At 32.7% G+C, this 12,758-nt stretch overlaps 1 protein-coding gene across 1 annotated transcript in view; it reads left to right on the top strand.

Moving 5' to 3' along the window:
* The window catches only part of Dmd (dystrophin), a 1,637,847-nt gene that overhangs the window by 368,324 nt on the left and 1,256,765 nt on the right, over positions 1-12,758 (top strand). Inside the window, exons 26-27 of the mRNA XM_035449892.1 lie at positions 8,192-8,302; positions 8,628-8,801. Of these exons, the coding sequence (XP_035305783.1) occupies positions 8,192-8,302; positions 8,628-8,801 (285 nt within the window). The remainder of the gene's footprint in view (positions 1-8,191; positions 8,303-8,627; positions 8,802-12,758) is intronic.

The following is a 12,758-nucleotide window of genomic DNA, read 5'->3' as shown; positions in this document are numbered from 1 at the left end:
TACAGTGTGGTATAAATTTAAAATCATTAAATGGAAAAACAAACATATAAGCAAACAAATGAAAAAAATATGCTTTTAAACCAGAAGAAGCTTTCATTTTAAGCTGCATATCAAAAGAGTGCATAATTGAGGTCTTGCCAGTCTTAATTGATGACGATAACCCTTAAACTTACATTCAATCTGTCTGGCTCAGACAGTTTATACGGTCTATGCTTGAAAGGAGGAGTGTGGATTGAGGAAAGAAATAGACAAGAAATAGAAGATAGAGTCGGGAGGGCACTCAGTAAATACTGTGATCAACCCTAAGTTTACCGTTGCACAAAGTTCTTATACACCACAACCAAAAGTGGGGAAAGGCCAAAGGACTTCCTTAACAGTGATACAAGGAACAAACAGAAAGAATTACTTCCTTAATTATCAAAGCATCAATTAACCACACCTTAGATCAAACCTCCTGTTATCTGGCCTTGAGGATTAAGAAATCTAGCTGGGCAGTGGTGGAACATGCCTTTAATTCCAGCACTCAGGAGGTAGAGGCAGGAGAATCTGTGAGTTCGAGGCCACCCTGGTCTACAAGGGAGTGCCAAAATAGGCTCCAAAGCTACACAGAGAAAGCCTGTCTCAGAAAGAAAAAAGAAATCTAGTAAAGGCATCTTAGATCAAGTATTCTGTTTTCTAGGTAATATATCCAGTTACCACATGTTAGGCCAAACATCATTCAGTAGCCACATCTTAGATCTCTAGGTCTTAGGGCGTTAACTTTGAAACAGCAATGTTAGGTTTGAACTCTCTGACCTTCAGTCCATATGGAACTGAGCCACTTCTATGGGCACTGATATCTTCCCATTTGAGTTTAAACATTCTAAACCAAAGTAAATGAGCTAAAAATAAAGTCATAATTTCAGATTTTGGTCTATCAGATAGAGTTTCTGATTTCATTAGGGAATTAAACAGACAACATGTAAATCTAGTCACTCCTTGATTATAGATAATTTAGAACAGCTGATTTTGACAGCCTAATCCTTTGATATATATATATATATATATATATATATATATATATATATATATGTTTTTTTTGTTTTTTTTGTTTTTTTTTGTGCTGAGTAGTACTCCATTGTGTTAATGTAACACATTTTCTCCATCCATTCTTCAGGTGAGGGGCATCTAGGTTGCTTCCAGATTGTCATGTAACACAATCTTGTTTCTAATTCAAATAAAAATCTGCAGAAAAAAAACCCACACAATCCACACAATCCAATTAAAAAGTGGGGTACAGAACTAAATAGACAGTTTTCAATAGAGGAATCTAAAATGGCTGAAAGACACATAAGAAAGCCTCTGACTTTTAAAACCTTTCCACCCTCTCTTCTGTGATTTTCCTTGTGTCATAGGCATAGGGTTTTTTTCTAGATATATACTAGGTTTGGGCACTCTATGGTCATTTATTTGCATTTTGATAAGTTGTGGATCTCTTTAATAGTCTTCATCATTTACAAAAAGAAGATTCTTTGATGGCTACACATATCTGTGAGTATAAGAACAGTCATTTCAAATATAGTTAGAACTTATATTGGTTTAGGGAAATGGCAATATTAGGTTTGCCTCTTTTGGGTTTAATCTATCCAGCCCTAAGCAGTTGACAAGAATTACAGTACTTTGTATGAATACATTCCTTTTGAGTGAGTTTTAAGTCCAAGAAGAAAGCTGTTGGTTACCCACAAAGATAGAAATGCTGCATTACAGCATTGTGAATAAATTGTTGGTCAAGTCATTGTTGTGGTTCAAAGACTTACAGCTACATAGTACTACTACCTTTCCCTTTGAAGATTCCATAAGATCCTTCCAATTATATGATAGCCATTCCTCAGGGAGGAGACTTCCATGTCAGTTCTAGCTAAATTCCTCCATGTCCTATATCTGAAATATTCAATAACTTCAGCAATATGGCATTACCTTCAAATTATGGGAAGCAACCAAGAACATTTGTAATACCCTATAATGTTATGGGGATTACTTGAACTCCACTGGCCAGTAATTTTAGAGGTATATTTCATGCCCAGTATCAAAGTTTTGTAAGATGGTTCATAAATGGGAGCGTTATCACTCCAAGAAGTGTAACTTTATTTAACCTATATATCTATGTATGTATGCATGCATATCTACACACACACACACACACACACACACACACACACACACACACACACACATTTAAACATGGCGTGGTATATTAGTTTACTTTTCTGTTGTCATAATAAAATACAATAACCAAGGAAATATATAAGAGAGTTTATTTTGGCTTGTGGTAACACATTGTTAGAATCCATGATGGTGGGTAAACATGGCAGCAGGCAGCAGGCAGCAGATGGCAGGGATAGGGAATTTACTGTTCGTATCTTAAACCAAACACAAAGCAAACATAAAAACCTGCAAATAACGATAGATTAATAATCAGAATGACCACCTTAAGTGACACACTTCCTCCAGCAAGGGTATACCACCTAAACCTGGCAAATAGTGCAACAATAATGGGGATCAAGTATTTAAATGTGCTGGGTGTTGGTGGCACACGCCTTTAATCCCAGCACTCAGTAAGCAGAGACAGGCAGATCTCTGTGAGTTCGAAGCCAGCCTGGTCTACAGAGTGAGTTCCATGACAGGCTCCAAAGCAATATAGAGAAAACCTGTCTCTAAAACGAACAAACAACAAAAAAGTCTTTAAATGTCCAAAACTATAGCAGACATTTCTCATTCAAGCCACCACCCATATTGTGATGGCATTTGTTTTCCGTTGTTTACATTTTCTAAAATGCTAGTGCATTTGCATTTGAAATTTCCTCTAGATTTTAGATGTGGGTTATATTTTAGTAGATAAATGTGTTGGTTTGTTTACTTTTTCTATTAAGAATGGTCTAAAAATTATATGTAGTCAGAATGATAATTTTATAAGTTTTGTTGTTTGCCTTTCTGAAACACACAAATAGCAATAAGGTACAAAGTGAGCTCAAGTTGTACAACCTTTAGGATTTTTTGAGAAATTACAAATTTCTTACAATGTAAGGAAATCATTCTCATCCACACTTACTCTTCCACCTCTATTTTCGTGATATCCTTAACATAATCTCAAAAAGGCTATGTAATATTTTATTTTTTTATATTTTAACAGTAAATTTATATACTATTCAAAGTCCTTTATGAATGTATTATTCCAGCAGTTCAGTTATGTTTCAGAACAATATTCTTTCAAACTATGTTTTTAAATGACATGGTCTAAGAAGAGTATTTTGATAAACTAGAATGTAAAAGGTAAGTATAAAGTAGGTACAAATTATTACTTTAATTTGAAATATGTTACATTAATTTATAAAATGCTAGATAAATGCTATAAAAATGCATCACATGTCCTATAGTGTTGCTGAGGTAGAATCAACTGGAAATGTTTAAACATTTAATTCAGAATTTATAAAATAGATTCATTTTTTATATATAATTATAGTTTGAGATTTTCTGCAATATAAACATCTTTATATTTAATATACAAACTTTATTTCACCACTGATTTTGTTTTATATGCACAATCTACATAATAAATGAGGAAAATTTAATCTCTAATCAGTTTGAAACAGTGCCATTAAGTGACAACTTGGCACAAAATCACATATATTTTGACAAAGTCTCACTTTTGTATGATGCACTTTATGAGTTATACTGTCCATTTAATATTTGAATGCTTGCAACATTTTGAACAATACAAAGATTCATTTTCTCAGTGGCATAATTATTTCCTGTGAATATGAACAGTTCAAACTGTCTCTCTGAAATACTATGCATTGTATTCAAATTTCCCAACCTCCTCTGCCATGCTACCTGGTCCTTCAGTACCCTGGTGGCAGATGGACATTGCATTTCTGGTTGCATATTGGTAAGTTTGAATTGTTTCTGTTGTTTATAAATCATGAAAATTATATAGTTTATTTGAAAACATGAGAAATCTGTTATCACAAAATGTTTTATATGTGTTTAGCCTGGTATTCTCCTTCCATACCCATAATTGGAAAAACTGATCTTTTGTGGTATTATAAAACTCCCATTTTCTATAAATTAAAAGAAATCATTGACCTTTACAAAATAATTCAATTATCTTTTTTGTCTTCAAGCTCTGATAATCTCTTGCATTCATACTACATTTTGTTATTGTTAGACTTAATTTTTTCACTTCCATCATCATGTTATATCTTTATTGAACTTTACTTTCATATCTCAAATTTACTTTCTTATTGAATTGTGTGTGTGTGTGTGTGTGTGTGTGTGTGTGTGTTCTCTTAGAGGATGTTTGTGTCTTCTTTGAGTTATTTGATAATATTTATCACAATTCTTTTAAATTATTTATAAGTTTGTCTAAGTCTTTCTCATTGGGAGCCATTGTTATGAGATTCATAATCTTTGGAGGAGTCATGGAATCTTTTTGTATTGTTTTTGTTCTGCATGGAGACTTTAGTAACTGATGTAATTTGTTGGCTGAGGTTGTTTTGTATATAATTTCCTAGGCAAGCCAGCTTTCTTCTTTAAGCAGATATATCTGTAGTACTCAACAGAGGACTAAGTAATAATCAAATTTCCTTAAAATATTTCTCTGGAAATGATCATCAGTTCAATCACCATTGTTCCTCTGAGAGTCCATTATTATCTTCAACAACAATTACTATCCAAGTGTCAGCATACCCCTAACTTATCCCCTCCTCTACACCCTCTAATATGGTGCTTTGTACTCAGAAAACTTATCCAGGGTCACCTATGACAACAATCAGTTGAACATTTTCTGTTATTACTATATATTTTTTAAGATTTTGATTATCATATAGTATTTCTATATAGCAAGGTGATTTAATATAAACATCCATTTAGCTTCCCATGATAGGATATCATTTTTATATGGCTTGATAACATTCAATTGTGTGTATTTATTTATTTATATAGTCATTCTTTGATGAACAAATAAGCAAAATACATATCTTAACTATTATAAATATTGGGACAATAAATATGAATATGTAGCAATCTATTTTATATGTAGAATTTAATGACTTTAGATATATACTTGGGAGTAAGGCAATGGTATTATAAATTATATTTATAGGGAATTAAAGAGCCTCTGTATTGTCAAGTATATTAGTAATAGTAAGTTACATTGCTGCCATCAGTATATGAGTTCATTTTTTCTGTATACTCACCAGTACTTGTTTTTGAGTTTTTGTAAATAATCAAGATTCAGGTTGGAGTGAGATGATACCTATTTGAGCATTTTCACATTTCTTTGTTACTTATATTTAATTTTTGATAAATGCCTTTACATATGACTAAAATATTTTGATATGATTCCTTATTTGTTTCATTTTTATTTCCTTTCATATTCTGAATATCAATACTACTCAGAATGTCAGAAAAATTATTGGCAGATATCTTCCCACATTCTCTAAGCTGTCTCTTCAATCTGTTGATTGTTTCCTGTTCTGTGAAAAAGTTTTCTAGGCTTTTGTAAACCCTTTCATCCTGTTTTGCTTTTGGTTTCTGTGCTTCTATGTTCATGTCTTACAAGTTAAAAGAAAAAACAGTAATGGCTACAGGAGTGTCTTGAAGTGCTTACTTGGCTTTCAGATTATCTGATTATCTGATTTTAGAATAGGTCTTATTTATTTAGAGCTCTTTCCTTTTTAAGTTTGCATAATAATGTGTCAAGTTTGATTTGTTTTACATGCTGATATCCAGGCTGTACTTCTCCCAAATTAATTTTTTGTGCTGTTTTTCAAAAAGCCAATAGGCTATGTGAGACCATTCCATTTTTTGTTTATCTTCTTCAAGTTTCCCTCACCCATGCTTTTGGTGTTGCCATTGTAGAGGAGTTTCACCTTTTTGATGAAATTAATTAATAGAATTAATAACTTCTTTAACTTAATTTATTTACTATGTATGGCAAATATTATTGATTTCATGGATTCATGCTCAGCCAGTTCACTACTAATGCATAAGAATATGTCTGAGGGTCATGTATTTGTTTTACATTCTGATGCCTTTAGAAAATTGTTTAAATTGTTTTTTATCATCTTCAAATAAAAAAAACCTTTATTTTTAAAAATAATAAAAGCCAATTATGTTCATCACATTTTCCCCCTCTGTTCCTAAAACTACTTGAGGAAAACATCTTAATTAAAAGAAGTTTTATTTGGGCTTACAGGCACTGAAATTTTCGTCTATGTTCTTTCTCTCTGGCTTCATTATTATTTCCCTGAAGAGGAGTTAATAAAATAATGTCGGGTTCTTGTGGAAAAGAAGGCTAGTTATTTCATCAGGGTCAGCAGAGAGTAAAAGAAATGTCTAACCAGCAGGCTTTCTCCTTTCACCTCTGTATTTTATTCAGAATTGAAACTGAATGGATTCACAGCAAACATCATCAGGGTGGATTTATCACCCGCAGTTAATTTTAGTTAATCTCCAGAAACATCTTTACTGGAGATGTGTGTTTCACTAATCTACTAAGCAGTTCTTAGTTCAATCTATTTTGGCAGCCTCACCATCATACTGTTCATTTAGAACAAGATGATATTTAATTCTTGATTGCTACTTAAAGTTTACTTAAATTCATACCAAATTTGTTTTTCCCAAACTAGAATTACTTTTAGTTATAATGTTACACTCATCTATGAAGATATGCACAATTAAATTTAATTAACTAAATAAAATAAAAATGAAGGAAAATATTTGTTGTTACATATACAGGAATTCGTCACAGGTGATAAAGGCAAAAATAAAATTTAATTTTAAAGAAATTAAAATTTATGGTATTGGTAGCAGCCATTTATTATAATCTGTAGTAATTTTGTGAACTAAAAAATGTTCAGCTGGTGGTTCTTTCTTGCATTATCTAATAAGATTTTTGTAGGTTTCTGACTATTAATTTAGTGACCTACATGCTTATGTAGGCTCTCTCACATGAAGTTGTCTACAGACAGCTTGCCTGGATGATTTATTGAAAACACATTCTGCAGACCCTCTGTATGGTTTAAGGTTCATAGAGCATAAGATGCTTTTAAGAGGGACTATCCTAAGAATGAACATCCACCAAAGGTAGAAGTACAAAGTAACTAGCTTTTTATGAACATTCACCACTTCAGGCAGATTACTTCTTGTGTTCTTATTCTTTTGCTCAAGACAGTTAAATGACCAGACCAAAATTCCAACAACTTGTTGAAAATTGTTTAAAATATTGTATGCTTATTTAAAGTTCAAAAATCAATAGCTGTGGGGACTGATTAAGTATCTCAGACAGAAACCAATGCCAGTAAAGACACTTAGATTCTCTTTCTGTTTCTGAATTGTATTCCATGTTCCTGTGTTTGATCTCCTTCTTAGAGTGGGTGGCACACTTTTGGGAGGTGGTTGCACCATTTGTCTCCTGGCTGACAGAAATAGGAAAAGAGTAGCCCTCTGGAGGTTTGGGAATGCTTTGTGCTAGTCTCAAATGTCTAAATCTCTTGGTCTGTACTATGTGATGAAGAAAATTATATCCCAACCTTCCATGTTATAGATGAATTATCTTAGCTGCTGTGACTTTGCCACCATAATGGACTGTTTCTTCTAAACCTATGAGACAAAATAAGGCAACACTGCCTCAACTTCTTTGTACCAGACATTTGGTTACAGCAATGAGAAAAGTAACTAATACAATCTGCTTATTCTAGATCAGTAGATTCCATGTAATTTAACAGAAATATTCCAAAGAATGAATGGGGAAAATCATTAATATGGGACATGATATCCCAATAGGAATCTCATTATATTTTTTCACCTCTATCAGGACTAGATTACTTATGCATTTTGATATTTTTATATTTGGTGAAATTTGAGTAAACCTTAAAAACTAAACTATGATCAACTCTACATATGACACCTAAACATAAATTCTCTATTGAAAATTTTATCTAAAGGATTTTTGGAATAATCTCAATTTTAAAGAAAATAATTTCTTTTTTGATGATTTGGGGAAGTTTTAAAACATTCTTACCAATCTTGAGGAGTCTATGTTGCTATTGATAATTAAAGATTATTCCTAAATTACATATTCTTGGAAAGATAATTGTCTTTTGCAATAACATGAACTGTATTCTGGCTAATAGTGTTGTCTTTCCAACAGAAAATCCAATCGGATTTGACAAGTCATGAAATCAGTTTAGAGGAAATGAAGAAACATAACCAGGGAAAGGATGCTGCCCAAAGAGTTCTTTCACAAATTGATCTTGCACAGGTATATTTTATTGTATAAGCTGGGGCGTTTGTTTTATATGTTAGACAACTTCGTGATCAGAAAACTGAAAACTATACCATGTTATCTATGAATATAATATATAAAATACTGTGTACAGTTTAAAGATAAGTTAATGTATGGCTATTTAGTATCACGTTTATAAAGCACAAAAATTCTCCAACCGCAGGTTCTTTGTGCTAGACCATGAGAAATTTCCCTGTATTTTCTTTTAATTTTTATTCTGTTAAACTTCAGAATAAGGAAAATTAAGAAAATTATGACTGGTTAATAAATTAACTAACATTTTCTTACTCTGCTGTTGCAGAAAAAATTACAAGATGTCTCCATGAAATTTCGATTATTCCAAAAACCAGCCAATTTTGAGCAGCGTCTGGAGGAAAGTAAGATGATCTTAGATGAAGTAAAGATGCACTTGCCTGCACTGGAAACAAAGAGTGTCGAACAGGAAGTAGTCCAGTCACAACTAAGTCATTGTGTGGTATGTATTTCTCCTGGCAAATTTCCAGCTATATTTTCACTTTGCTATATTAGAAGCAGCTGATAATCTTTTGTAGCAGAATGTGTTTATTACAAGTGTAACAATTCTAGCAACTAGTTTTAATATTTAAAAATGGCAATGTATTAAGATATAGGAGTTTTATTAGAAATAATCATCATTTGTTGTCATTTTAGGAATGTGGTTTTGACTCAATAATTTTGTTTATTTCTGCACAGAACACAAAAGAGTCCTATTTATACACTTTTTCTTCAGCTATATGATTAAACATAAATCAAGAAAGGAAATATATTAATGTAGAAACAGCAACTGCATCACTAATTGTAACGGTTATAGCTGCTCTAGAAATAATGATAATCTGTAAGTCTAAATTATGTACAGTAGTCATCTTTATTCTCAAGGTTACAGATTGTCTGAGAGAAAATTAAAGACAAACAATTGTGAAGGGCACAGCATATTTCATTCTAGGTACTCCAAATCCTAATATATTCTCATTAAATATCAGTCCTGAATATACACTGAAATGTCACCAGACAATGAAACAATAAAAGAGAAGGAAAGATACAACTGCCCTATAGCATAAATCTATATCATTGGTGACATCTCATCAGTCTTTAAAATCTGTCAGTCAGATAACCCCTTTGATAGCATAAAATGTTCATCTAGTGTTATGAGATTTAAGTTTTGGTATCTACTTGATACCATGAATAACAATAAGATATCTTTACAAGTACATCAGTTGTAGCTGTACAAATGTATAAATTTTTCCTGTTTAACAATTACTTTCAAATAAATGTGTACCTTTGTTATTAAAATTAAATTATTTTGTTGATAATATCAATCATTTGGGTGCATTTTAATGATGGAATAATTACATTAACTTATTTCAACATCCAAAATACTATTTGATTATAAATTTATGTAGTTATTTGCTGGTAATAGATGTGTAAGAGTAGGCATACATACATGGGGGTCCTACCTTAAAGTTTTCAAATGTAATAAAAATAAAAATGACCCAAATATACTGTTCACATTACTTACATTGGCAATGGGACAGATGTTCATTCTCTTCTAACAGGGTCTTGCCACATAACATTTATCTACTAGTTAATGACCTCAAAACGATCACAACTGTGTCTATACAAAGACAGCAGCACAAGCATTAGCTTGGCCAGTTTCTAGTTCTGTTTTAAATGTTAGATGTGATGTTAATACGTTTCCTTTTTTCTGTAAGGAAATCTCTGTTTCAAAAATTTTATATTTTCTTTTTTTAAAATACCCTTTATGATGATATATACTACAACCATATCCTTGTCACCAAGAATCCTTTTTGTTGTTGTTTGGTTGCTGTTGTTCTTGATGTTGTTTTATGAGGTGGACCTTGAACTCATGAATCCTGTGTCTATTTTTCATTTGCTAAAATTAGAAGCATGTGATACCACTCCTTGATAACACCTTTTTTTCTAAAATAAAGGTATCCTTAACATGAAACGCAAAGAAAAGGAAGATTTTCCTTGTTATAAATATTTTTTGCTGATTAAAAAGAGTGAGTTTACATTAAGTGTACTGAAAGTCAAATCTCTTCACAATGATAAATCAGAAAGCTGTTTGTTCAAGTTCACTTAGGGAATTACTTTAGATGTATCAGTGGTTTCAAATTGGCATAACTATGTCCTAGCATAAAGGTGAATAATTTCCATGTGAAGAAGAGTGCAGATTTTTTCTGTATATTCTGAGATATAAATTAAGTAACAAATTGAAAAGCTTTGAAGTGAATTCACAATTATTGATAAATACCAATATGTCATCAAAGATGAATTAATATCAAAGCAGATTATTCATGTTGCCAGAGATAACCAGACAAAATGCCTTTATGGTTGTTACACATTGGCTTAAACCTAAAAAGAGAAAAAAAGAAACAATTGAATTAATCCCAAGGACATCCCACCTACTAGTGAGATTTTTCATAGTAAGAATAAAAAATATTATTTTGATTAAACATGGAACAATTTAATGCAGAAATATATTAGTCATTATATATATATATGTATATATATATATATATATATATATATATATATATATATATATATGCACATATATGGGCATGAATATGTGTACCTGTGTATATGCATGCATATACACATACAATTCATATATTTCACATAAAATAAGTAAAAAAATTGTAACACCAAAGTGTCTTTGACAGTATATTGATAATTAAAGCTGTCTTCAAGAATTCTATTTGGCTCATAAGGTTTTGTTATGCTCAACAACCTATAGAAAGGGATGTGTACGGGCAATAAATTGTGATACACATGGAACGAAATATATTCCTATTGCTTTATATTCTTATCAGTATCAATACCTTTGTACTTTCAATTAAAATATTTAAGATTCATTCATTTGTTTCTATGTGAAACTATATACGTGGAAACAGCGATCGAGGTATTCAGATGCTTTATCCCACTTAAATGTAAGCACCTTGAGAACAACAGTATACATTTTTTACTTTTCCATTATTAACATGGCAAAAATGCAAATATTCTAGTGTATTGTAGATAATCGTTATACCAGAAAAATGAGTAAATTCCTTCATGGAATTATGGATAGAACTGAGCAAAAGTGGCAGTTACAATGAAATCCTTAACAGAAGCAGACACCCACAGATAGACACTGAACTGAACTCCTGGAATCCAGCTGCAGACAGGGAGGAGTGATGAGCAAAGGGGTCATGACCAGGCTTGTGAAACCTATAGAAATAGCTGACCTGAACAAGGGGGAGCTCATGAACTCCAGACTGATAGCTGGGAAGCCAGCATAGGACTGTCCCAGACGCCCTGAACGTGGATGTAATTTTGGAGGTCTGGGCAATCTATGGGGTCTCTTGTAGTGGATAAGTATTTATCCCTAGTACACAGTGGACTTTGGGAGCCCACTCCACATAGAGGGATACTATCTCAGCCTAGACACACGGAGGATGGTCTAGGCCCTGCTCCAAATGATATGACAGACTTTGAAGATCTCCATGGATGGCCTCACCCTCCCTGCCGAGCAGAAAGGGCATGGGATAGAAGGTTGGTGGGGAGCAGGGGAGGAGGGGAGGGAGAGGGAACTGGGATATACATGTAAAACAAGCTTGTTTCTAATTTAAATAAAAATTGAAATCCTGTAACCTTTAGAAATAATAGTTATGAATTTAGATTGAAGAACTAACTATAAATGGTCCATTTAATTTATGAGTAATTGCTGAGATGATCTCCTGGAGTCCAGTTGTAGAGAGGAAAGAGTGATGAGCAAAGGGCTTAAGACCATGCTGGGAAAACCCAGAGAAATAGCTGACCTGATCAAGTGGGAGCTCACTGACACCAGACTGATAGCTGGGGATCCTGCATAAGACCTAATTAGGTCCCCTAAATGTGGGTGTCATTTCGGGTGTTTGGGCAGTCTATGGGGCCACTGGCAATGGAACCAGGATTTATCCCTAGTGCATACGCAAGCTTTTTGTAGCCCATTCCCTATGGAGGGATTTCTTGCTCAGCCTAGATACAGGGGGAGGGCCTTGGTCTTGCCCCAAATGATGTGACAGACTTTAATGATATCCAATGGGAGGCCTCACCCTCTCTGAGGAGTGGATGGGGATCGGATTGGGAGATAAAGTGATTAGTGGGAGAATGGCAGGGAGAGGGAACTGGGATTGGTACATAAAATAAGATTGTTTTAATTTTTAAAAAGAATAGCTGCAAATTACTCACATATATTATATGATCTCAAATATTGGAGTTTCCTACAGAAAATAGAAAAATTATAAAATAGCAGCCACCAAATGAATTTCATTTAAATTATTAACACAAAGGGGCAACTAAAGTAAAATATATTCTATGTATTTGTACTGGTATTATAATGCACAATATTTTGAATACTATTTATGTTTTGTTT

This window comes from Cricetulus griseus, chromosome X, assembly GCF_003668045.3.
Source record: "Cricetulus griseus strain 17A/GY chromosome X, alternate assembly CriGri-PICRH-1.0, whole genome shotgun sequence".
Taxonomy (NCBI): Eukaryota; Metazoa; Chordata; class Mammalia; order Rodentia; family Cricetidae; genus Cricetulus; species Cricetulus griseus.
The sequence above is the reverse complement of the archived record's forward strand: the minus strand, read 5'-3'. Positions and strand labels throughout refer to the sequence as shown.